At 43.6% G+C, this 26,776-nt stretch overlaps 1 protein-coding gene across 2 annotated transcripts in view; it reads left to right on the plus strand.

Moving 5' to 3' along the window:
* The window catches only part of TEAD4 (TEA domain transcription factor 4), a 61,609-nt gene that overhangs the window by 15,276 nt on the left and 19,557 nt on the right, over positions 1-26,776 (plus strand). The window contains exons 1-5 of one of the 2 annotated variants that reach the window (XM_082498177.1): positions 10,262-10,301; positions 19,714-19,778; positions 20,688-20,750; positions 24,572-24,706; positions 25,535-25,578. In XM_082498177.1, the coding sequence (XP_082354303.1) occupies positions 10,289-10,301; positions 19,714-19,778; positions 20,688-20,750; positions 24,572-24,706; positions 25,535-25,578 (320 nt within the window). In that variant the 5' untranslated portion in view covers positions 10,262-10,288. Of the gene's footprint in view, positions 1-10,261; positions 10,302-19,713; positions 19,779-20,687; positions 20,751-24,571; positions 24,707-25,534; positions 25,579-26,776 lie in introns of those variants that run through there. The other variant, XM_082498178.1, reaches the window with a different exon arrangement.

Here is a 26,776-nt window from a genome sequence, read left to right on the forward strand (position 1 = left end):
TGCAGGCCCCATCATGGGAGCACCTTGCCCTGAAGCATAGGGAGCACTTCACAAGTCGTTCTGCAGGTTTCTGTCCACCCGCGGGGCCATTGTTCCCTGAGCTAAGGAATAGATTGCTCTCACTATGGGGGCATGGGTGGGGTCTTGTTTACAGAGCCTTATCTGCAATGGATGGTTTTACTGGGTACGTACATCACTGTATCTGTACAGAGCAATATATATTGGGTAAGGCTGATCGCCCTGAGGCTCGGCAAGTGTCAATGTTCTGATGTAGACATCAATCCCTGCTCTATGCTGGCACAAACCTTTTTGTGGTTGTGCTGTAGAACCGACCAGGGAACTGATCCAGCTTAAAACTAACACAGCCAGAAAGGGGTAAAAAAGTGAATTTTAATTTGGATATGTCCCCTAATTTGTTTCACTGCACAGCTGCTTGCACTGCTACTTAGAGAAAGGATGATGAGACTAGGAATGAGCAGCCATGGTTGAGGTGAGGGTAGGACTGCTTCTTTTAGAAGAAATGCTTGCTTAAAATGTTATTCAAACTAAAATATTACTTGAAAATCCACCCTGTGTTTATTAAGCATAGATTAGTGACATGCTCCTTGCCACTGTAAGTCTGCACTAGTTTTCATGACAGGTGTCTTAAAATTACTGGTGAAAAATGACAGTTGTGTTTTAAGACTGCCTTCATTTACTAATCATTCTGCATAGTCCCTGAAATACTTCAGTTTTGGAGTTAATGTGTCAGAACCAAGAGCGAAACGGGCCAGAAAAGAAATAAGAGTGGGAGCAAAAGTAAAACTGAAGTAGAATAGGTTACAGAAACCAACAAGACTTAGCTGGGGTCTTACTGGTGTTTAGTGGAAAGTCTCTAGTTAACTACATTGGTGAGCTGCAGGAGGTGAATAACCTGCTTGCAGGGTGAAAAGTATACGCTAGGCTCTGGAAGATGACATGAACAGCTCTTCTGCAAGTCCCCCCCCATTACTCCAAATGGGACAGTGTCCCTGCTTGCCTTCCGTGCACCTGTTCCCAGCGCGGATGGTTGGTTCAATGTGCTCCTGACAGAACCTGAGGCACTGATTTATGCCCTCCTTTGCTTACTAGACTCCAGGATCCATGCCAAGGAAGCAGGACCCCGCCTGGGAGCTATAGAAAGATACGACTGGGCAGGGAGAGTAAATATAGTCCCTGATTTCATCTTCACTGCTTATGAGCCAGCTCACGGAACAGGACAAGCTGTATGTGGAGCCGGCCCTGCCTCCAAAGGACGGGTGTTCAGCTGTCCCGTGACTGACTTGCACAGAACTCATTGAACCAAGGGGCGAGGTGTTACAGAGAGCTCTATATGCCCCTTTCCCTTCACAAAAGGAGAACTATTTCACTGTTTCCCACTGAGGAGTGGTTCCTGCAGTACTATTCTTTCAGGCACGACATTCCAGGTCCCGGGTTCTCTTCTATGTGTAGTTGGTATACTTCTCACCTCTTGTAAGGCAACCTGTTATTGGTTTAAAGTTAGTAGTTTTTACCAGCAATCTGAAGTGCACCAAGCCAGTATGAAGAACTTGCACTGTTTTGTTTGCATACATTTAAAATTGCAGAGGGAGGTGCGTTTCAGGCTATACAGAGGCCTCGTGCTCACGTTCCCTAGCCTCTGCCGAGCCGGCTTGCTTCTTACAGTTCTTTAGATGACACTGTACTGATTGCTGAGTGGACATGATTCCTACTTCACCTAGAAGTCAGCCAAGCTCTTCTCTGCATGTTGACGATCTGTGTCTCGATGCCTTTGCTGCCTTCTTTCTGTTTCACTACCTTTTCCCCTCCTAGACGTGTTCCATTACTAGAGGCAGCAGCATCCTGACTGAATAAGCTCATACCACAGCGCTGCTCTGGGTACAAGCCCTCACTGTCCTCTCCAGCAGTCTCTGCTTGCCACCTGCTCAAGGCACGAAAAGCTGTCTTGTCTGATGTGGGATGCTCTCTTTTCACAGAATCACAGAATTTTCAGAGTTGGAAGGGACCTCTAGAGATCATCTAGTCCAACTCCCCTGCTAAAGCAGGATTGCCTAGAGCACATTACTCAGGACTGCATCCAGGCGGGTCTGGAAAATCTCCAGAGAAGGGGACTCCACAACCTCCCTGGGCAGCCTGTGCCAGTGCTCTGTCACCCTCACCGTAAAGAAGTTTTTCCGTGTATTTGAACGGAACTTCCTGTGTTCTAACTTGTGCCCATTGCCCCTCGTCCTGTTACTTGGAACCATTGAAAAGAGCCTGGCTCCATCCTCCTTCAACCCACCCTTTAGATACTTGTACGCCATAATAAGGTCTCCCCTCAGCCTTCTCTTCTCCAGGCTAAAGAGTCCCAGCTCTCTCAGCCTTTCCTCATAAGGCAGATGCTCCAAGCCCTTAATCATCTTAGTTGCCCTTCGCTGGACTCTCTCCAGCAGTTCGCTGTCCCTCTTGAACTGGGGAGCCCAAAACTGGACACAGTATTCCAGTTGTGTTTTCTCCTAATCATTGTGTTGACATTAGAATCGGTGAGTCTAGGGCACCATTAATTTACTGATCTGGTGCCTTCTGGTACCACTAAGGTCCCACAGGATCATTTTTATAAGTGTTGCCTGCTAGAATACTGTGGGGGTACTGTATTAGAAATCTAGCTCTTAAATTTTCCAACTGTGTATTTCCATGGGAAAAATAATACCTGTAGCATTTGTACCAAATAAGCAATCACAGAATTCGGTGTTATAGTCACTATCTCCTGGTGTCTTCAGTACTGGTCTAGAGAAAGGAGAGGGAGAAAGCTTAGTACCTTTGTGTGATTTGCGTGGAGACGTTATACAGAGCAAGTCTCCCAATGCTACTGAGGACAAAGAAATACAAATTAGTAACTAGCAAAGTGATACTTATTTTGACAAAACGGTGCTGGGGCCTTTGTTTACAAGTGTGGAAGTAAGAGCTTGGAAGAACTGAGCTACTGCCTCAGCTGTCCAGTGTTCCCTTCTGCTGCACGAGCATCTGGCTTGGAGCACCTTTTCTAAGAGGAGCTAGATTTGGCGGCTGTTTTTGGGTTGCTGCTCTGTAGGAGGCAGTAGTTTAGCAGCTGGTTTACAAACAGCTCAGCCATTTCTGTGCTGAGCCAGGAGAGGGGGGGTGGGATGCGCAGACAGAGGGGGGCAGGAAATACTTAAAAATGTCCAAAAGCTTAGAGGCTGAGTGATAGAAGGATAGTTTAACCATGTTACTAGTTAAAACCCAGAGCAGGCAGTGAACTGCAAAAACTTAAGCTAGCAACGTGAACTAAGCTGGCATAAAAGGTCCCTCTGATGCCGAAAACTACCGCGTCACGGGTGGTCCTTCCCACCCCTGTTCTGAAGTGACTAGGTAAATTTGCAGGATATTGGCTTCATCTCAAAGGGTTGTGTTATCGGTTAATGTTTTCCCCAACCTCAAAAAGTCACTAAAAGTAAAGCTGAAAAGCAAACAAATAAACTCAGCACAAAAAAAAGAAGCACAAGACATGTGACGCCTGTACCACTTGATAAACCCTATTTCCCCTTGAGGGGAGGGAAAAGCATGGTACTAATTACAACTGTGAAAACCTTCAAGGTGTCAGTCTTCAAATGCTTTCTTCTGTGTCTAGTTTAGCATCTCACCTGATGATGTTTCAGTCAAAGCAATTGGAACATGCTGAAAATGTGCTCAGTTGACACCCAACTGGCTGGCCCAAGTAATTGCAAAATTTGGATTTCAGCTGTGATAGCTCTCAGATACTTCTGCAGTTCCTGTCCCTTCCGTTATTGTGACCTAGTGAACCATAGAACAGCCCTTTATCCCACAGTTTGGGTAACAAAAATTAATCTCCCATTTTAAACACTAGAAGTCAGATGAAACTTAGATTTGTGGACAGTCGGTCAGGATACAGACTTTTCCCTCATCTCCTTTTCCTGGTGGTAGGTGTGATGTTCTTGGAGTTGCTCAATATCAAGGTTTTGTTTCACTGAGTCAGTTTTCAACTTTGCTTTTGTGTGGCTAGTTCTTTGTCGTCGACTAGATGAAGCCAGATTTCTGGAGACCTTTGCAACAGCTGGAGTTGGTCAAGTTGTTTTTTTTCCATCTCCTTTGTACGTCAAGTTTAGGGTTGTTCATGTTAAACCGTATGGCAGTTTAATTGGTGCTTTCTCCATGCAAACATAAAAAGAAATATTTTTCCATGAGTTCCAAGCATTTACTAAATATTGAGGAATTTACCACTTCTGAAATGCCAACCAACCAGGAAATTGCTTACTGTTGCAGTTAATAGTACTGGCTGTGCCATCTTTCCTTAACGTATTTAGAACTGAACAGAAATATATTAGCAGTTTTACCGTGTATTACATGTTATCAAAATTATTGTGACTAATTTTGGGGGGGCTTTATTCTATTGTTTCTCTAAAGGGTACATGCTTTTTCCTGTCCATTTTGATTTTTAGCCGCTTTGTAGTCCTATTTTTATCTGTCAGGCTTAAAACCAAGTGTGTTGTGCAGGGTTATGTTTTTCTCACTGTGTATGTCTGCAGCCAGAGCTATCATAGTGTTCAGGTAACTTCCTTCATTAGGTACGTTACATTACCCTTTTGGCTCTTTCTCTGACTTTTATAATTTCTGGATTTCAAATGTTCAATAGTTCTCCAAGATGGACTTAATCTGTAGTGGTATATTGTCAGCAAGGCACTTGTTATGATTTTTTTTGGCATTGTAAATAACACAGCCATTTAAATTGATTTCTCATTTAGTAAGCCAGTTTTATGCTTTGTAGCTGTATCCACTCATCTACCTTGTACCTGAGAGATTGTCTCAGTTTAATTTGTCAACCTTTTCCCTTGTTGCAAGTCATTGCTTTGCTTCTGCTGTGCTTCTGAATAACTTTACATGTTTCCATTTTTTTCTGAAAAGTTTAGTAAAAAAGCCTTAGTGGTGGGTTTTGGTTTTTGGGTTGTTTTTTGTTTGTTTGTTTGTTTGTTTTTTTGTTTTCATTTTGAAAAACACTGCATACTTTCACAATTGGATCCAAATATTTCCAGTTACTAATCTGATCTTGAATATACAAAACGTTCATTTACATTTAAAATTTCAGATTTAATTAAAAACCTGAGAGAAAAAAATAATCAGATATCGAAAATGAAAATTATTAATGTCTACTGGCTTGGGTTTCTTTTTTTCTTGAAACAAACATATGTAGAGCTCTCTTCTGGACGGGTTTTTGCTAACACATTACCAGAAAGATCTCAAAAACATTGAGCGAGTTCTGAGAAGAGCAACAAGCATACCAGACCTAACATTGAGCTCTGGGAGTTGAAGGGACTGATTTAGGAGGAAAGATTAAAGTAGCTAAATATACATAGCTTGGCGAAGCGATGACTGAAAGGTGGAGGGTGGGGGGGACACATAATAACGGTCTAAAAATATTTGAAGGGTGTTAACATTTAGGAGGGAGAGGGATTTTATGTGGAACATGTGAGCATGACTAGGATTAATGGGAGAGAAAGAAGGAATATAGGATGGATATCAGCAGAAGCTCCCTGACAGCATGGTGCTCAGTGCTGAGGTATCTCTCTTCTATAAGGAGTTAGACTGGAAATGATGTTGTTTGGGACTTTATAAATTGTATCAGACAAAACTATAAGGAACGTATTTGTAAAATTAGTCCCACGTAATAGGGGGTGCGTATGTGTGTTTTGTATGTGAGGTGGATTCTAGATTAGACGTACTATGATTTTAAACAGGAAACTGAGAACAGTGGGTATTAGGTGGTGACTGAATATTGCTTTCAACTGTGAATATATGCATTTTTTTTTCAAAATTGTTAGTATTATGATTTATACTATGCGTGTTTTTGTGACATGAACAAGTTTATTGGACTGATGGACACAGGCCCTTTCTCAGGTCTGAAACAGAAAGAGCAAACTTCAAGATAAATACAAGGAGTGCTTTCTCAGAATTTGTCTTAATTCTGTTGATTAGTCAGACATTGGGTAGAGAAGAGTGATAGCATTTCTCGAGCAAGGGGCTGCACATATACAGAGGGAGCTGATAAGTGTCAATATGGAGATTCCGTGGAGACCTGGCATAGGAAAAAAGGAGCTTTCTAATTTCTACAGTGCAAATAAGCAAAGCCTATCGCATGAACTCTCTTTTAAAGTATCTTTCAAAGGCATGCCGTATTGCTGGAGGGCATGTATGAAATATAACTTAGCAGAACTTTAATAAAGTACCCCTACACATGTGTTAAGCAAAACCAGTTCAAGACAATATAACCTTTTTGGGTTCTCGTGCCTTAAGGGGTGCCCCAAAGTGAAGGAAGGCTGCTTGATCAAAAAAAAAAAAAAGACAACTTTTTTGATCAAGAAGAGGCAATATTCTCGTTCATGTTGGATCCAGCTAATGAGCACAGGAGAACTAGGACTGTCTCTTGGTTTAAACAGTTGCTCATTAGCTAATCCGTAACAAGCCCTGTATTGTCTGTGTATGGTGAAGATCTGGGCAGCAGAACTGGGAAGGCTGTGTGCAGTTTGTGCCCGGACAGATGGTCTTGTAAGTCTGTCGGTCACTGGCAGAGCTGACTTAAACCTCTGGGGCCTGGGTACACCTGCTGCTGAAGGGTGAATAGCCAGCAGCTGTCCCTCATTGCTGTCACCTTGAACTTGTGACCCATCTTCTGGGTACTCCTTCAGCTTCTCTGAGGCTCACTGCATGCACATATAGAGGCACGGTCTTGCTCGGCCTCTGGCTTCTTGAACAGGAAATGACATCGTTTTCACCAAAAAGTCTTCGTGCGAAATGTTTTTGGAATCACTCGTCTTTGTGATTTGTACGGTAATTGCAAAGCCCTTTTCAGGAGCTCACACTGGAGTCTGTGGACTGGAGCACCAGGACCGTACCCAGTGCTTAAGATAACCCAGTAGGAATGACCCACGTTGTTGCCTGCAAGTGGCTGTAGACGTAGGCCTATTTCTAACCCTGACAATATTACAGGGAAACACACGTGCGTATGTGGTATTCAGCGCAATGTTGCCTTCGCCCTTGACCAGGGATTATGAGCGTTACCGCATATGAAAACTGCACCATCATCTTTAGTTGTAGATTCATAGGAAATAGTGCTGGGAGGGACCTTCATCAAAGGTCATCTCATCTGTTCCTGTGCCCGGAGGCAGCGCCAGCTGTACTTAAACTGTTCATGTCTAGTCTGATCCCGTATGGCTAAGACTGGAGGAAAGGATTTGACAATTCTAGATATAGTAGCTTTTGTCTATAAGGTAGTGGAAGCACCTAGATATCTGCAAATTTTCTTCTGGATCCATATGCATTTTTAGGTATTGCTGCAGCTTAAATGGTTTTGTCATCCTCTTGTTCCTGCTCTCTTATCTATCGGATTTATGCTGTAAACTCAGTCAGGGAACAGATGTTTAAAGAATGTAGAGCAGAGTTGCTCCAGTGTTAGGAGCAGAAAGAAAGCAGGGGGGAAATACGAGAAACCACTGTAAGGATTTTTTATGAGCTTGGCAGAATTCAGCTATTACCCAGACCAGTTCCCGGGTAGTCACCCACTTAGGAACCTTGCGTTTCTGCTAGGCTTTTCTGTCCACCTTCTTTTTTCCACCTGTTACAGAATATGACATCGTCAACAACTATTTTTGCTGGCGCTGGGATGGTGTAAAACTGTTCTGTGTTGAGACCAAGAGTACATTTCCATCAGAAACAGTGAGATGATCTAATAGTTCACTGCAGAAGAGGAGAGGGAGTTGCCACTCGTGTTTCCTTGCTCCCCTGCTCTGCTCCCGGTTTTGTGCTCCCACTCTTTATGCTAGCTTTAGTTTCCAGCAGACTCCTTGCTCTGATCTATTTTAGTTTGCTAAACCAATAGCAAACCACTTTGGAAAAATGAGCTGGACAGATTTCTGCCAGATTAGAGAGGTGAACTGACCTGTGGATCAATTTGGTGAGAGGGAGTTAGGAGAAAAAAGCAAACACTTTTTTAGCAGTAGCCAGCTGTTCATTTAAGCTGAAACTATAACTTGATGGTTTAAAGTAATCGTGGACAATGACTGCACTGTAAATTATTATGGTAAAAGCTGAAGGTGGGTGAAGTGGCAGCCACTCCACTGTACAAAATCAGTATCCATTTATTTGTACAATGCAAGAACAGTCTCTGGGTTCTTTTGCTCTCCTTGAAGCTGCAGCATAGTTTTCAGCCAGTTGGCTGGGGATGGGTCCTGGTGTAGTCTTACACGTCAAGTGTAGAAGTCACAACTCTCACAGGACTGAGCCAGACCAGGCCAGATGCCTCGAGAACCGCATGGTTCTCTGCTGGTCATGCAGCAAGTGGCTGCATGGATCTCATGGACCCCTTTTACCTCCGATTTCTGTGATAGATGAAGCTTTGAGTACTTGGTCAGTCTGTCATCTGGGCACGTGCACAAGATTAGCACTTGGGCAGAAATCTGCAAGAAACGGTGTACTATTGGTGCCAGCAGAGGCAGCTGACTGCAAAATGAGGAGGAGGAGAGGTGCTGAAGTTCTTGCTATCCTTTGAGGCAACATCACTGAAGCGCTACTGAGAGTTGCTTTCGGATACCTTGCAGCTATTGGAAGTTATTGAAACAAGCAGACAAGGTGTTTATTGACCTAAGGAAGAATTTAGCAGGTGTCTGGGTCTGTTATGTAGAACTCGGACTCGTGGGAACTGGCAGATGTTGTTATAGTTAAGCATTAGTTTCAGTGCTACCCTCGGATGTCATATTTTTCTGAACCTGGGCCTTAGTGAGTAAAATATGTTTGTGCCTGTATAACATTGTCATTCTCAGAAGTCCTAAGAGACTGTAAGCTGTTTGATGTGCCTTTCCATGTAGGATTGTTATTGGCTGTTTCAGGTGTTATCTGATACACTCTCTGGCTATGAAGGACTCATTACTATATGGAGCTGCTTTGGTGTGATTGTGGGATTCCCCAGCCAAACTGAATCTGAACAATCTCTATAAGATTCTCATCAGCCTTACTCTGGGAAGCGCCAGGACAAGTCCCAGCTCTGTTCTGTTGCAGCCCTTAATGTGTACATGGAGGAGTACTTACTGGATGGATTATCTTACATTTCTATGGCCTGAGGTGATAATGTGGGAAAACACAGCTGATGAGGACATTCAATTCGTGCACTGAAAAACTGTATTAAAGGCTGAGGGGTGGCGAAGAGCCGCGTAGCCTGGAGCTTGCCATTAGGCTGATAGCGAGGGATTGCTGCATGCATGCGTACATTGTTGTACCTTAGCAAAAGTTCATCGTTACAAGGAATAACTCCACATGTCTTTGGGGCAGTAATTAGGAGCTGCTTTAACTCTGTCTAGCCTTTAGACAAATGATGCAAGCAAAGGAAGAGCCTTGCCTGTTGTCTTACCTGTCTGTATGTGTGCGAGGGTTAGGTGGAGTACACTGACAGGCTACAGTTTCTCTGGTGGTAAAAGTGGTTTAAAAAGTTCTGCTCCGATTCTCTGTTCTCTCTGCTGTGCCAATGCCGTGGTTAATGTGGTCACAAAATGAACTAGTTCACCAATCCAATTAAAAATAGGGTGATTGGGAAAAACAAAACAAAACCAACAACAAAATCCAAATTGGAGGGGCTTATTTTTGAATTTTTGGTAATTAGAGTGGTGCATGTCAGTCTTTACCCCCGACCTCCCCTCGCCCTCTTCCAGCAATTTCGTTGTTACAGCTGCACACAGGAGTTGATGGAATAGTGCAGGAAGAGAATGACCAGCTGAGGAGAAGGGAACCTCTTCAGGTTGTTTTGTTAGTGAAGAATTTGTTGGTGTAACTACACCCATAGTGACTGACTTTTCACTTGTCTCCACTCCTTGTTTGGAACCAATAAGGAGCTTCCCAAAACCTGCAGGGTCTGCTATTATTATCCCTCAGTTGTGCACCTTGTGTGAAGTGTCTTAAATTGGCCATCAAGAAACAGCAGTTTCTAAATGGGGATAGCACTTTTTGTGTTTCTAGGTGTGAATTTAGGTTATACAGTGGAAAAGGAGAGGAACGACTTTTCCAGTAAAAGGTCTTTTACGCAAGATGGGGTTTCAGTGTTTTGACCAGTTAGCAAATGAGACGACTTGAGTTTTATGACCTCAGACAGACCAGTCACCTGACTGCCATTTCACCATGTGAGGTGCATGACTGGCATGTTCTGCCCAGCAAATAAAGCTTCTACTTCTTTGTCATTTCAGAAGAGGAAGGAGCTCAGCACTTGCATTGTCAAATGATGACAACAGGTATGCCGGGGAAGAGCTGATGATGTGTTGGTGCTCATCACTTCAATATCGTATTTTCAGGGACCTGACTGTTTTGGTTGTGGTTTGTTGGTTTTTTTTTTCGGTTTGCTTTTTTTTTTTTTTCCCAGAAGTACTGGCTCAGCTTTCATCAAGTCTTCATCTCAAAATCCCCTTATTGTAGGGACTGCATAAGCTCAGGGAATCTTCTTGTGGAAGGTTAATACTGAGCAAATTCAAGAATGGAATAAGTGATCAGAATGAGGAAACTTTCTTCTCACAGCTGAGTATAAAATTCTCTGGTATGTGTAACTGTGCTATGGGAATTCGAACCTGACTATTAAGCACCGACGTTCTGCATTGGTGGGGGGAGAGATGTCTTTGTAGGATAGGCCAGTGCAGTAAAATGCAGTATGGTTTTCTATTGTCTCTTTCATGGGAAGTTATCCCAGTATGATGGTCACAGTGGTGTATTAAGTTCTTGTATTGCCTCCTGAATACAGTTCTCTGGATTCAGTGTAGAAGTTAGGAATAAAAATACAGGTTGTTTTAAAAAAAAAAAAGCCTCAAAAGGAGCTTGATCAGAGTGAACTTCGTCATTGATTCTGTATCAGTTAAAGAGTTGTCTCCTAACTAAAACTAAACATGCTCCTCCTGAGATTGTCCGCTGCACTTGAGGCTTCTTCCCCCACACAGGAATTTGCCACACCTGCAGCCCAGATAAATGGGAAAAACAAGACACCATGCTGCATTACGTGCTCAGTATGTTTAGTTTATTGGTACCAACAAAGACTGAAGGGTAGTGAAGAGAAAACAACAGAATTTAGACATTAATGGTGGGGGAGTGAGGATGGAGGTGGAAATGAGAGGTGGAAAGATAGGGATGAACGAGGAGATGGCTATTGCAGAATTTTTATTGACTTTGGGGATAGCCTCCACTCAGGTAGTGGAATTAATAGTAAAAGTAGGAGCTGAAACAGGGAGGGAGGGAAGGACTGAGCCTTTGAAAGAATTTGGGTGCTGAACATCATCACTGTATTATAAAAGTTGTATACCAAGAAAAAGCTCAGAAAAAGGGGGAGAAGGACCTATAGGAGAGATAGAGGCCAAAGTCTAAAACTTCATAAACAAATTTCCTTGAAAAGAGATTTTAAGATTGAAAGCAAGCATGATAAGTAATCAAGAAAGATGTGATGTTAATGATTGCCAAAAGACAAGGAAGATAGTAAGGGATGAAGGGAACCCAGGCCAGAGAAGGAAATGTCACGTACTGCATTTTCTCTTGCCTTGAAAAAGCTGGGCTGGGAAATTAGGAAGCTAGCAGAATTTTCTCACCAAGGCTTTGGTAATAAAAGATGGTTTGTGGTGAAGGGAAAGTCTAATAAAGATAGCATTAAAACTAATGTTAAGGATTATATCAGTCGAGTGTCTGTGCATCTTCATGAGAAGATGGGATTAGCCTTCAGAAAGACAAAAATGTGGTTTCTGACATATGCAGCCCTGTTTCTGGAAAAGGTGATGCCTGGGAAGGCATTTCATGTATCTGGGAGGAGGAAGCAGAAGAATGAGAGATGGAAAGCAAGGCTGTGCAGGGAGGTATGGAGCGGGGCAGACCCCAGTGGCAGTTGGTTCCATAGTGTACATGCACGTGCGAACATAACACACGCTGCTTTTGCCTTAAGTGTCATTCTGGTAAGACTTGCTTGGCAGTTAGTTTTGCTTTGTACGCATAGAGAAAGATTGACGTTTGGTGGGCAGCTGAGGTGTCCTTAAATTCCCTCTCGAGTCTAGATCTATTTGTCGTGCTGTCTGATGCACACAGTTCATTATGTTGGTTGATTCTAATAAATGTTTAACTAAATGCTTAGCAAGTTCAGGAGACAGCCATGTCCCAGGACCTATCATTATATGGCACAAAGAGATTGAAACGATAGTTGAGATGGCTTCCTCAACCTTGCTTTGATTAACCTTTCACTGGATACAGCTGGGTAGTTGCTTCTGTAGTTCTCTTATCTTTGCTGCACTTCACAGGTAGGCGCATTTGTTTGCTTTGGGTACAGAAAAGTTAGCGCTACCAAGAAGCAGATATTTTCATGCGGTTTCCCACTGGAAGTATTTTGCAGAAATCATTGAGTTCTTTGCTCTCACTCATCAAGAATACAGGCTTTTGGTTCTTCTACTTTCTTTGGCAGCAGGTGTGTGAGGAAGTATAAGGCTTAAAGAGATGCTTGATCTGCCTCTTGTACAAGCAGTAATATAGCATTACTAGCAGAGAGGCAGCACGAAGCTTTGAGGTAGGACTGGGAAATGCTGTGGGGAATTTCCTTGATTTTTTTTTTTTTTTTTTTTTTTTTTTCCACCCTTCCTTACAGGCAGACACTTCTGTCCTCTTCTATTGAAAGAAGCACAGGTGTAGAATGGAAAATCAAAAAGCCTCTTTATTCATTTCTCTTAGCAACACCTTCCCAGATAACTACTGAATGCAAAATTTTGCAATTTAGTGTAAGACGGAGTGGGAGCTACATTTATGCCCTTGGAAATTTATGTTAGGAGTGAGAGGTAAAGAACATAAGAGAGTATCTCTTCGCTCCTTTTTTCATGCCATGCTTCCAAGGGGAAGGCTACAGGGAGGATAAAGAGCTTTCGGGGGCTGCGCTGCAGTTGGTATGTTGGCTAGAGCTGCGTGAAACCCAATGCGCAATTTCAACAGAGGAGGCACAACTGTTGGCAGGTTCTGGTGACCATGGCAGGCCTCAGCAGGAGTTATTCTAAGAGCACAACATATGATCAGATTACCGAGGGACACTTTACATGGCTCTAAAAAATGAACCGTCCGATGGTTTATGACAGCTCTGCCTGTTCCAGCCAAGTGAGGAGCGCTAGTCTTTGCTGACCCTGCAGCCGGGGTTGTGAAACAAAGAAACTGCTTTCCAGAGGCTGCAAACCTACAGGCTTCCAGCAGCGTAATACCTGCTTACATCTAACTTTTGATAAGATAAACAAAAGACATTTAGGACTTGCTTCTCTTGCAGTTTTGATTCGTGGTTCTTGTTGCAGAGCTTGGCAGAGCTTGTTACTGGGCTTGGCAATTTGCATAGTTCTATATTTAGTAATCCCTGCGATGCTAATGTCTTTGTAGAGTGGTCTGGGGTTTTTTGCTACCAGTATCTTTACTAGCTTAATGTACCCTGTCACCTTTCTGTTTTTTTCCTGGCTCTGTGGGGACACAATTCAGGAAGAGGAAGGCCGTATGAGGAGTGGTGGCAAGTGGGAAGTGAATTCTTAAACTGGAAATTCTGAGGATCCGCATTTGAATACTCTCTCTAGAGAATTTCTATACCAGCTTCTAATGTGCGCAATTTATGCAAGCGTTTCCCCTCCCTCTAGTCTTCTCCAGTGAAGTACATGGCCTAAGAGAGCTCTGCAATTTTTGCTGATGTTGTCAAAGACAGACAGTTAAACACACACTTAGGGAAGCACCTCCCACTTTCCCAGGCTCAGCTACAGTTTATTGTCTCTCCTCTCAGCCTTCCTTGTTTTGTTCTCTATAACACTCAGTCCCTCCTAATTCCTTTGAGATGCTGGGTAGCTCAGGAGGTTTGGGGTCACTGTGTAAAGGTTTCTTTCTGCCACTCCTCGCTTTTTAGTTTTTTCCTCTGCTGCTTCTTGCAGCTCCTCTGCTCCTACATGAGTTCTTGAGGGGCTGCAGTCCTTTCAGGGTTGTCCCTGCTCTGCATGGGTCCTCCGTGGGCTGCAGATACCTCAAAGTGTACTTCTGCCACAGAGCACCTCTTTCCAAGAGTACTTTTCCAGCCACGTCCCCAACAATGTCCCCTACCACGTGTCTCCTTTTCTTGTTCCTTTCCTCCAAATGTGTCTTTTTACATATCTTGCATTTCTCTTCCTGTGCATCTTCACGTGTCTCCTTTTTGTGGTTCCTTTTGTGTGTCTCCTCACATGTCTCCTGCCCCTTTCCAAAATATGTTTGAGCAAAGGTAGCTTGTGCTCTGACTGGTTGAGGTTTTGATGGATTGTTGTTTTCATCCTTTTTGGAGATGGCTGGCATTGATTGTGACAAGCATGGGGCTCTTCATGGCATCCTCTAACACAGATTCCCCCTGCAGCCCTCTACTGCTGAAGCAGAATAGTGCTTTGTCAGAGTGCTTAGTCTGTATAATTTCTTGACTTTCATGGAAACACAACAAAGCTAAATTTGCTCCGCAGCATTTATTACATCTGGTTGAGAATCCAGTGAAATCAGTTTTGCAAGGATGACCCATATTTGAGCCACTGTCTGGAAAGTTTCCATGTGTTCAAATTGTCAGTATAGCCCAATATGCACCCTTTAAAAATTTGCCTGAAATTCTCCACATCCACTTCTTCTCAAGGCTAGCTTTTCCTCTCTCTTCCATTAACTCATTCCCCTTGCCCCTCAAAGGGTCATCTTGGTGTATATAAATTTCTTTCTTGTTTCCTTATAGATAATGGTGTTTGGGCACCTTGTTTTGCTCTGCACGTTTTCCACTTCTGACGTGTGTCGAACTGTCTTTCTGAAATTTCGTACATGTCAGCATCTGTGCAAGAAGTATCGCTTCTGTTGTTTCTTACCTTTCAACTCAGATCCATGTCCAACAGTTGGAGGCTTTGAAAAGCCATAAATATTACTCTTGGCAATAGAAAAAGGTGGTGTGGGTATGCATCGCAGGTAATTGGTCTTGGCTTTGTATAAATGGTTACATTGGTTGGAAAAGCAGCCAGGTGGAAGGTAGCATAACAACATCTGCTCCCATCAGACTCTCCTGGGCATGTCACCGTGCTCATGCTGAAACCGTGGGAACTGAAGAAGTCAGTGGTTATGTGCTGGGCGCTCTGTTTCTGGGACAAGAAATAGTTCCCAATATGTGTATAGAGGAGCTGTTTTCTTTTCTCAGCTACAGACCTGATTCTTCTAGGGGAATAAGGAGAGCTTCTGTAATGACACCATTAGCAAAAGATTAAGATCTGTAAACATAAAATGCTTTCCCATCCCTGTGTGTGCTTTGGTTATGTTTCATGAACAGGGCTTAAATGCAGTCATGGACACTTACATTCTTCTGTTTCAGAAATAGATGGAATTAGGAGCTTCCCCAACCCTTCCCTAAAGAGTTGGGTGGTCCGTGTCTAGCATAGTCCTTCCTTGCAATCATTTTGTTCGGGGTTGAGTTAAATGGGTTTAAAATACAAACAAGTGACAACTTTTTCATGGAATATTAAACTACTGGAATAAATATTGCACCTATTTCACTGCTTGCCTTTTTGACTTCTGTGGTGTCCTAATGTAAAAGTTCTCCATTCATCCCGTAAACTTTCCACAGAAAATACATGTTTTTATATAATTTTGTTATAATAAATTTCACAAAAGCTATGGCTTTGCTTCCCAGTTTCTTCCTGCTTCATTCCTCAAACACTTGCAACCAGATGTCTCACAGCCTGGCACTTCCCACTCCCAACTTTGTATTGAGGTACTGTATCACTACTAGTGTGGTCACCACAAATGTATTATTTCGCAAAGCCTGTGCTCTCTGTCATGTTTTCTGCCTTAAATCAGCCTAGATCAGAAGTGTAGCTGCTGCTTTTCTGTTACTGCTCTTTATTCCTCCATCTCCAGGAAGAGAATAAAATCTGTGTGTCTGCTTAGGTTTGATACATGGAGCCAGTGTATGGAACCTGTGTAGTCTGCCTCATGTCTTACTGTCCACTCTCAAACAGTACCGTGATGCTAGCGGTCAATCAGGTCTAAGCTTGCCTCTTCTGTTCACTGCTGAAGTTGTCAGTAGCTCAGCCTTCTGTGCTTCTCTTTCTGATTTTTAAATCCTGGATACGAAACGTCTGCAGTTTCCTGCTCTCGTTCTAAGCAATTTCAAATTCTGTATGAGTGACCCTGTAGCTTCACATTTCATTGGCCATTTCATTCACGTTGCTGTTACTGCCATTTGCCTCACCTGTCACTATGACAGTGTTTTCTTTCTCTCTCTGCATTGGCCTCTCCTCTCCTATTGAACATAAAGCTACTTGTCTTCATTTCTCTTGGCCCTGAGGGGCCTAATCTCACTGTGTCATGTCTTAAAATCAAGGTGTAAAACATAAGTCTTCAGCCTGCAATGGATGCTTGTTCCATAATCGGACGCGACTTCACCTCTTCCAGCCAGTGCCCCACCTTCCTGTTTATGGGAGCTCCCCAAACCTTCCACAAAGCTAAGCCTCCTTCTCTATATCTCTTGTGAGGAATGCTCCTTTTTTGGGATGCCTGCAAGAGCCTGAAAACACTTTTAATTCACTGTATCATGTCACACTGATAAATTCCGTGTTACTATCTCCATGTACTTCCCCATTGTTATTTATTTTCTCATGCTTAGGGTCACAGAATGACAGACTCATTTAGGTTGGAAGGGATTTCTTCAGATTGTCTAGTTAGGCCCTACTGCTCAAGCAAGTTTCCCAGGATCGTGTTCAGTCAAGTTTTGAGTATCTCCAAGGATGGGGACTCGGCAACCTTTCTGGGCAGCCTGTGCTAGCGTTTGACCACCCTTACAGTAAAAAAGTTTCATGTTTGGTTTTTTTTTTTTTTCTTTTTCTTGTTTTCAGATGGAATTTCACGTGTTTTAGTTTGTGCCTGTTGTTTCTTGTCCTCTCACTGGGTGCTATTGAGGGGAGGCTGGCTCCATCTTCTTCGTTGCCTCCTATCTCCCATTTGTCAATGTGCATTGATAAAACTCCCCCTGAATCTTCTCCATGCTGGACAGTCCCAGCTCTCTGAACTTCTCCTTGCATGAAAGATTCTCCAGTCCCTTAATCATTTTTGTTGACTTTTTGCTGGACTCAGTCCAGTATGTCTACATCTTTCTCATGCTGAGGAGCCCAGAACTCGATGCAGTACTCCAAGATGTTGCCTCAACAGTGCAGAGTAGAGATGAAGAATAACCTCCCTTAACCTGTTGGGAGCAATCCTTGTAATGCAGCCTGGGATGCTGTTGGCTGCCTTTGCCACGAGAATCACACAAAATCACAGAATCACAGAATTTGAGAGTTGGAAGGGACCTCTAGAGATCATCTAGTCCAACTCCCCTGCTAAAGCAGGATTGCCTAGAGCACATTACTCAGGACTGCATCCAGGCGGATCTTGAAAATCTCCAGGGAAGGGGACTCCACAACCTCCCTGGGCAGCCTGTGCCAGTGCTCTGTCACCCTCACCGTAAAGAAGTTTTTCCGTGTATTTGAACGGAACTTCCTGTGTGCTAACTTGTGCCCATTGCCCCTCATCCTGTCACTTGGAACCATTGAAAAGAGCCTGGGTCCATCCTCCTTCAACCCACCCTTTAGATACTTGTACGCCATAATAAGGTCTCCCCTCAGCCTTCTCTTCTCCAGGCTAAAGAGTCCCAGCTCTCTCAGCCTTTCCTCATAAGGGAGATGCTCCAAGACCTTAATCATCTTAGTTGCCCTTTGCTGGACTCTCTCCAGCAGTTCCCTGTCCCTCTTGAACTGGGGAGCCCAAAACTGGACACAGTATTCCAGTTGTGGCCTCACCTGTGCAGAGTAGAGGGGGAGAATGACCTCCTTTGACCTACTGGCCACACACTTCCCTATGCAGCCCAGGATTCCATTGGCCTTTTTGGCAACAAGGGCACATTGCTGGGCCGTGGATAATTTACTGTCTACCACAACCCCCAGATCCTTCTCCTCAGAGCTACTTCCCAGCAGGTCCGCCCCTAACCTGTACTGGTGCCTAGCATTCTTCCTCCCCAGGTGCAGGACCTTACACTTGGTTTTGTTGAACCTCATTAGGTTCTTCTCTGCCCAGCTCTCCAGCCTGTCCAGGTCACGCTGGATGGCAGCACGGCCCTCTGGGGTGTCAGCCACCCCACCCAGTTTGGTATCATCAGCAAACTTGCTGAGGATACACTCTGTCCCCTCATCCAGGTCATTAATGAATATATTAAACAAAATTGGACCGAGTATTGACCCCTGGGGGACACCGCTGGTTACAGGCCTCCAACTAGACTCTGTGCCGCTGATCACAACCCTCTGAGTCCTGTCCCGCAGCCAACTCTCAATCCACCTCACTGTCACCTCATCTAGCCCATACTTCCTCAGCTTCCTAATGAGGATGTCATGGGAGACAGTGTCAAAATCCTTGCTAAAGTCAAGGTAGATGACATCCACGACTCTCCCCTCATCCAGCCAACCAGTTATAACATCATAGAAAGCTATCAGATTGGTCAAGCATGATTTACCCTTGGTAAATCCATGTTGACCACTTCCAATAACTTCCTGTTCCTCAACGTGTTTGGAGATGATATCCAGAATGAGTTGCTCCATTACCTTCCCAGGGTCCATTGCTGGCTCATTGTCAGCTTGTTGTCAACCAGGACCCCCAAGTCCTTTTCTGCAGAGCTGCTTTCCAAGTGGTCAGCCCCCTGCATATACTCGTGCTTGAGGTTATTTTTCCCCAGGTGCGGGACTTTGCATTTTCCTTTGTTGAACTTCATGAGTTTCCTGTCAGCAATGGCAGCATACCCACCAGCTTCTTCACAGTTTTGTATCATGTGTGAACTGGCTGAGGGTGCGCTATGTCCAGGTTATTCATGAAGATGTTGAACAGTATTTGCCTCAGTACACCCCTAGAGACTTGCCTCTAACTGTTCTTTTTGCCATTAATTAAAGCCCTCTGGGCCATCCATTCAGCCAGTTTTCAATCAACCTCCTTGTCTGATTACCTAACCCATACTTTGTTAGATTGCCTATGAGGATGTTATGGGAGACAATGTCAAAAGCCTTACTAGAGTGACAGTATATACAGCTCTGTACTTATCCACCAAGATAGTCACCTCACTGTAGAAACTCATGTTGATCAAGTATGATTTCCCATTGGTAAATCCATGTGGACTACTTCTAATCACCTTTTTGTCCTTCATGTATGTGGAAATGGTTTCCAGGATTACGTGCTCCATCACCTCCCAGGGACTGAGGTGAAGCTGACTGGCCTGTTGTTTCCTGGATCTTTCTTCTTGCCTTTCTGAATGTTTTAGGAACAGTGGCTTTCCTTTTTCTTCTTTGTACTGGTGATGTTGATCCATATTTACAGCTTCTACACACTGTGGTAATGTAATTATTAAGCAAAGCATATTTTTCTCCTTTTTATTGGTAATTTTAAGCTATACAGATGTAAACTGGGAAGTAGAATTTGCAGCCCAAAGATCTGGTCCTAAAACTCAGACCTCTACTATGTGAACTAACGAGTACCTTTCTAAGAGAGAAAGTAGTGTGACAGAGTATCACCCCACTGCTGATTTCTATAGAAGTAATTCCATTGTGCAGTTTTTTCCCTGCAGCCATAGGTTTCTAAACTTTTATTTGCATTATTTCTCTGTTTCAGGCCGAAATGAGCTGATTGCCCGCTATATTAAGCTGAGAACAGGGAAAACACGCACAAGGAAACAGGTAAGTGTAAAGTTTTCCCTGTAAACATTAGCTTCTTTTGACTACTAGACATGATGATGGCTTATAAGAACAAATCCTGTGCTGTTTCTGGCATTGCTGGAAAGAGGTAGTTGTGCTGAGTTGGTTAATAAGAATGGTGGGAAGAGTCGGCTCAGGCATTTTACAGTAGAACTGCAATGCTCATGTCTCCCAGCCACATCATGATGCACAAATTTTTCTACTGTTAAACAGTGTGTGTTTTTATTTGTTTGGTCTTATAAATGAATGTTTTGGTGAACATCAGTGGTCCTCTATTTGAAGATTCTTTGTTCAGCCCAGACAGATGGACAGCAATTGTGATTTCGAAAACACCTGGCACACGGGATGGAAAACTTCATAATTTGGGAATAACAGTCCAGACTATGCTGGACAAAGCACTGAGCAACCTAGACCTGCTTTGGGTAGGGAGTTGGTGGATGACATCCAGAAGTTCCTTCCAACCTAAATCATTCCATGATGCGTTTCAACCCACATTAGATATGAGGAAGTTCTGAGAATCGTTATATAGCCACCAGAGATATGGAGCATGGGTTTCCCTTCTCCCAAGAGGAGGCCAAGATGGGGGAGCAAAGAGATCAGAACTCTCAGTCTCTAGCTTTAAGAATGGGTTCTTTAGTTTTAGAGGAGGCCTCTAACTTGATAAAGCCATTTGAATTGGAAAAGACCTTAATGGCCCATCTTTGCTGGTCTCCCACCTCATTTCATGACACCTACGTTATGTTCAGAAAAGCTTCTCATTGCTACCTCAACCCCCCTCCCCTTAACCCTAAATAACTCCGTATTGCACAAGGTGCCTAAAGTATGCTTAGTTCTGCAAGTAGCTACTAGGTAGTCCCCTGGAATAAAGATGGATTTTGTCTTTCAATCCAGGTATCTAGTCACATCCAGGTCCTGGCAAGGCGGAAAGCTAGAGAGATCCAAGCCAAGCTCAAGGTATGATGGGTATCCTTTAACATATCATGCAAGCCCCCTGAGTCATCCATTCCCTCATCCATTCCCTATTTGAATAGCCTTAAAAAAGGGTGAGATAAGTCTCTGAACTGTAGTAAGCTGGGGAGGAAAAGGTACTTCCCAGGAAGTGTTGTGCAAACACTTGTATTGTTGTAGCTCTGTGACGCCTGGAGCAATTCTATTTAAAGAATAAAGAAACAATAACTTTAATTTTTATGTGTCTGGTTTCTACCTCCGGTTTATGCTGCCGCCATCCAAGTCTGAAAGACCCTTAGACTTGGGAATATGCAAAGAGTGTTTACCTGAGAAGGAGCGGTTTATGGTTACAAATATGGACAAGTAATCAGTCCCTGGTGTTGTAGTTGCCTTGGGAAAGGGTAGCTTTACTGTTACTGCTGTGCTAGCTCTACCTGCACTAGTGGTAGTGATGTGGAGTTGTCCGTAAGAAAGCGTTCTGAGTTGGCATAACCACTGAGAGGAAGCAATAAAGCCAGCTGGCATCTTCTCGGGTTAAATGGTGCCAGCTGAATAGACTTTGCCCCTTGGTTAATTCAGACCTAATTTGAAGAGGCCTGGGCTAATGAGAAAGAAAATAGTTGTCTACTTGCTTGAGCAAATCTGTGTTTTCCTTTCTATAGGAAAAGCTCTGAGATCACGCTAATGAACTGATACCTCTTGACATTTATTTCCACTCAGATTTGAAGCAGGGAGATGGTTTTTGTGCTCAGACTGAATTGCCAGAAATGTCAAGAAGGTTAAGTTTATGGGTGACAATGGCACAAGAGGGTGTCCCCTGTTGGAATGTGAGCCATCCAGAAAGGGCTTGCCGAGCAGGATGTGAGGTCTGGTCCTCCTTACGTATCACTGAGACAGCCAGAGAAGGAAGGTACATGCTGACCTTTCTGATTTGGCATGGCAATGAGTGGAAGGAAGGAAGTGTGTTTGCTTCCCTGGTCTTCCATGCTTCAGGTGATGATGAGGATCTTCACAGCTCAGTCCAGCCCAGACTCCTGAGTGGATGGCTGTCAGTGCTTCCTCTTGGCTGTTTGGGCAACTCCTCCCTGGGCACCAGAAGTGGACTGTCTGCGAGCGAACTGCTGGCACTCAGTCTTGACCAGTGCTAAAGTGCATGCATCTCTATTGCAAGCAGTGATTGCCTTTAAGTCATGACTGCACCCCCCACATCCCACCTCCAGGTCCATTTTGGAAAATGGTGTCGTATCTGTCATTAGCCTGTTGTGTTTCCAGCTGCTCTGATAAAGAGAAGGAGCCACAAATTACAACTACCTAATTCAGTGCTTCTAGGTAGGGCTGCCTGAGCTTGAAACCTGTGGTGCCGTTAAGTGGTCAATTCAGGTGGAGGCCTGCTTGAGAGGCAAGTCAGAGCGAGTAGGAAACAACAACTGCCCGGGGTGTTAAAAGATTTACTGCTGCTTATATCTGTAACCTTGATTCCGTTCCTTGCATGTCACAGCTCTGGGATTTGGCATGATTGAAAAGCCGGTCAGCCGAGCCTGTTTCCACTTAGCACACAGGAGCTGGCCGTTTTTGTTCTCAGGGAACGAAGGTTTCTCGGGGAGCTCCATGGAGCCATTGGTTGTTCTCCTTTTACACCACCCTAGGCCATGCTGTGAGCTCTGCCCAGCTGCCTGCAGTGAACCATTCCCCAGTACCAGACTGTTCCTTTCTGCCTGCAGAGGCAAGTCTGTAGCACTGATTCAACTCATTTACTTCTTTGCTTTCGCTAGTCATTTTCATAGAGCAAGGAAATGAAATCACAAAAGCTGCTGCCCTTCTTCCAGGTTCCTGCTGATAGCTGTGTGTTCTATCACTGTTCATTTTCCATAGCGAGTATACGTTTTCATATTTATATCCTGGAGATCAGAGCAGCTACACACTAACTTCTCAGAGCAATTACTATAATACTAATGTCTCCACACACATTGGGTGTCTTCTCTAAGTATGCATTATGCCTATAACAGATAGAGCTGGCAAAGTAGGGTAAAGCTTGGAGAAAAGTCTGTTCCCAGAAGTCAGTAGTTTTCCATGTCCGTTGTGGCTAACAGAGATCACCTATACTAAGGAAAAAGAGCGAAATTGTAGGGGTATTATTATGTGTTTTGAAAATAATAAAAGAAAGTACAAACATTGCAAATGTTTGGTAAAAGTTTTTGTTGCTTAATTTTATTTTTTTTTTTGTACTGGAAACGTGATACAAATGAACACAGAACTGTTAGCTGAAAGAAAGGAGATCTCTTTTACAAAACATGCCTTTTCCAGCAGTCTCGGGCATTTAAACAAAACAGAAAAACACAACAGGGTTAATAAATAAAAACTTTTCCCTTCTTAATTGCTCTTTTTTTTTTTTTTTTTTTTTTACTTTAATACTTCCACAAGTAAATGCTTCTTCCCTATAAACTCATGTGTAAACTCAGGTAGACAAATATGATTTTTCCAGTAAGAAAGTAAGGGGAGGAAAAAAAATCCTTTTCTGCAGTGGCAACTGGGAAATGGTCCTTATGTATGTCACGAAAAAACAGAAAAGAATCCTTACCCTTAAATTTTGCAGGTAATCCTTAAAGTATTCCTTAAAGCATCACTTAAACTGAATTCTGAAAAACCTTCCCATAGCTTTGGAGAATCTTAGGAACTTTCTCAGCGATTAAAATGTTTCCCTTCCATTCACTTGAATCATACTAATAGGAGTCACAGATACTATAAAAAAGAAGATATGTAAGTTTTGCCCATTCCTACTGATCATTCCACTTAAATCTCATCATTTATTCTTGAGCTTTTGTTATGATGCCTCCTCCAAATGTTTTTGTGTTAGATACATCAGAATCCTTGGGCTTTGAACTTTAAAAAACCTAGGAGAAAGTGGGGTGGTTAGAGAGAATGGAGACCCAAGGGTGAGGAGTTACTGCAGATGAATGAATGCAAGTGGGAAGTGAGAATTCCTGAAGAAAACAGCAAGAGCTTGCCTCTTTCAACAGTTTCTCCAAGCCATGAATTCATCTGTGGCATTGCCATTACGATTATAATGTCACAGATAAATGTGGAGTGTTTGAAGGATGAAGATTAATTGTAGCGGATGTAGGAGGAAAGGCAGAATGTGGGGAAGTGCTTCTGTTTGTCTATTTATTCCTTGGAAGAAGAAATGAAGAACGCTATTTGTTTCAAACACACATCAGACCCCCTAGTCATTGCCTTATAAAATATGTGCAATTCCACAGCTCTGTTAAAGGAATGTCCTTGCATATGTGCCCTGGGAGGTTATTAAGATTTCCTGTTTCCCCAGGGATGGGGATAAAATTATCAGCTCTACCCTGGGACTAATGCAGTCTCAAATTGAGATAGTCTTTTTGCAGTGATGAAAACAAACTCCTTTTGTGAGTTTGTTTTTAGAGGGTTTTTTTTTATAAGCAAGAGCCTTTCCCATTGAATATTTGTACCAATGATTGTAACACAAGAGTCAATTAGGGTTGTACTTTCCATAACAAAACATTTCAGCTGTGCGGCTGAAAGCCTGCAGACAGAAAGGATAAACACTTAGCAGTCTCTAAACCAGTCATCCCAGTATTTCAGAAATGATGATTAATCACATCTGAAGCTATAGTAATGGGTGAAAGACATGCTTTGAAGAGTTCACAGGACAGTTATTGACAAGTCTGCTGCCCAGGTTTTCAGAGATGCTTGTTCCCTACAAAGAAGCTGATGAGAATCCTGGTTATGCAGCATTACACCAGGCAACTTGTTTATCATTATAATAATTCTGTTTTTTCTGTGTCTACTCTTGCCCGTAGGATCAGGCAGCTAAAGATAAAGCCATGCAGAGTATGGCTACAATGTCATCTGCCCAGATTATCTCTGCAACTGCCTTCCATAGTAAAATGGCCTTGCCTGGTCTCCCACGACCAGCCTACCCTGCTGTCTCTGGGGTGAGTGAACCAGTGTCATGGAGGAGTTGGGGTGAAGACACTCGAGTATTTGGAAGGGTGTTGGGGCCTGCTCAGGAAAACCCTGAGGACATCAGAAAGAATAGGCCAAAAGGCATTGTCCTTGTAGAGCAAATCTGTCATACAGCTTCAACAGTTTGGGTCTGATTCTTAGCTCACTCTGACGTGAAACAATAGAATTTCACTATATGCTTTTTTAAAAATGACACAAGCGAGAGAACAATCAGATCCTTTGGGTTTTTAGCTGCCTGAAATACTATTAGCTGTCTGTATCACTTTCTTAGTCCAGGGTCTTGTTGGATTAAAGCAGTTGGGGCCGTCCTGACCCTTTCTCAAGTTTATCATTCCCAAGTTCATCCTGACTGCTTAGATCACAAATATGTGGCCCTTATGTAGAATCCTTAACAGAGGAGGCCATCAGTCAGCATCTCCTAACCTTTGAGTTGGGCTTAGTGACCTTTTGTCTGCCAAAATACTCCTGTGGAGCTCTCCTGAGGAAAATGGTCCCTCCAAGAGAGTGAGCATCATCAAAGCTTTGGAGATAGAAGAATAAGGTGCATACATAGTATTTAACATTAAAAACCACTATCGGTTGCTTGCATGTCACTAGTAGCAGTGTGTAGAAAGAAAACAAAGACCAGTCAGCATCTCCACAAGGATGAAATGAGTAAGGCAGAAAGAAGAGATATAGCTCAGTCACATCTTTTAAAAGTCTGTGAGGTTGCAGTTTCTTTCCTCAGAAAGGAACAATTCTTGCTTTTCACTTCTGTCCTAAGCGGTGACTTTTGCTTATATGTTGTTCTCTTGCAGTTTTGGCAAGGAGCTTTGCCAGGCCAAGCTGGATCTTCCCAAGAGTGAGTATTCTTTCATGTGAGCATCCAAAGCAGGTGCTTGTGCTGCTTCCTCTGTGGTGCCCGAGGAATGCCATGAGCTATTACAAGATTTATAAAATGCTAAGATAATGTAGTCTTTGCTTGCAGACAGATTCCTTGACCATGGATCTGAGACTTGAGGCCCATGGTTGAACACAAACTGAGAGTCACGAGAGAATCTTAAATAGATAAAACCCTATGTCTTCATATGGTACCTTCAACATGGATTACACCCCTTTAATAGGGGTTATTTTAGGGAGCTGCTGAACTTAGCAGCCTGATAGAGGCAAGGCTGCTGTAGCTCCATGCTCCCAAGTTCAACCAGTAGCGAGGCTGAGCGTGTATTCCTGGTGGGCGCACACACGAAAATGCATATACATTGCACGCGCACACACATAAACACACGGCTGGCCACACCAGTGAGTGCTCCGCACTCACACAGCTACAAACAGCACCACCAGCCTCATCCTGTCCCTGCCCCTGGCTCGATGAGGGTGCAGGTGTGTTAGTGGGGAATACACACGCACTGTGGATCCATCCAGTAGCTGCCCTGGGATCCCTTGTCTCCCTGTGTGCTGGCACCCCGGCAGGTGAGCCCCCAAGGCCACAGCCCCTCGCTAGTTGCTGGTGCAGGCCCCTCACGCACACACACACACAAACACACATGCGTGTACACAAACGCACACACGCTGTGAGTCTCCGCCGTGACTGGGCTTAGATACACCGTTCACCCAGTAGCTGGGTCTTCGCTTTCCCCGGTTTACCTCCCACAGAGATAAAGACACACACACAAACTCATCTTTCAGTTCACCTCCAGACTCGGCAGTCTCTCTGTCATTTGGCCTGAACCTCTTGGCCCCTCCGAAAGCATCCTTACCCCTGGAGACACACACAGCTGGCTCCCAAGCCATCTACTTGCTGGCTAGTCTGCCTTAACAGTCGCTAGTGGTCACACCCTCCCTTGCTCCTGCCACTCCAGAAGCAAACACACACGCAGCACTGATTGCTGCTCGGGCAGGAAAACAATTAGAAATAGAATTTAGTGAGAAGATGGGACAGACTGCACTGACAAGGTGCGGGGCATGGACAGACAACTGTACTGACCTTCTTAAATGTGACTGGCACCTTTTATCACCGTATTCTCCCTAAACATGCCCATAATAAATTTTGTGCAATTGCC

Source organism: Vanellus vanellus (genome assembly GCF_965231255.1).
Source record: "Vanellus vanellus genome assembly, chromosome: 1".
Lineage (NCBI taxonomy): Eukaryota > Metazoa > Chordata > Aves > Charadriiformes > Charadriidae > Vanellus > Vanellus vanellus.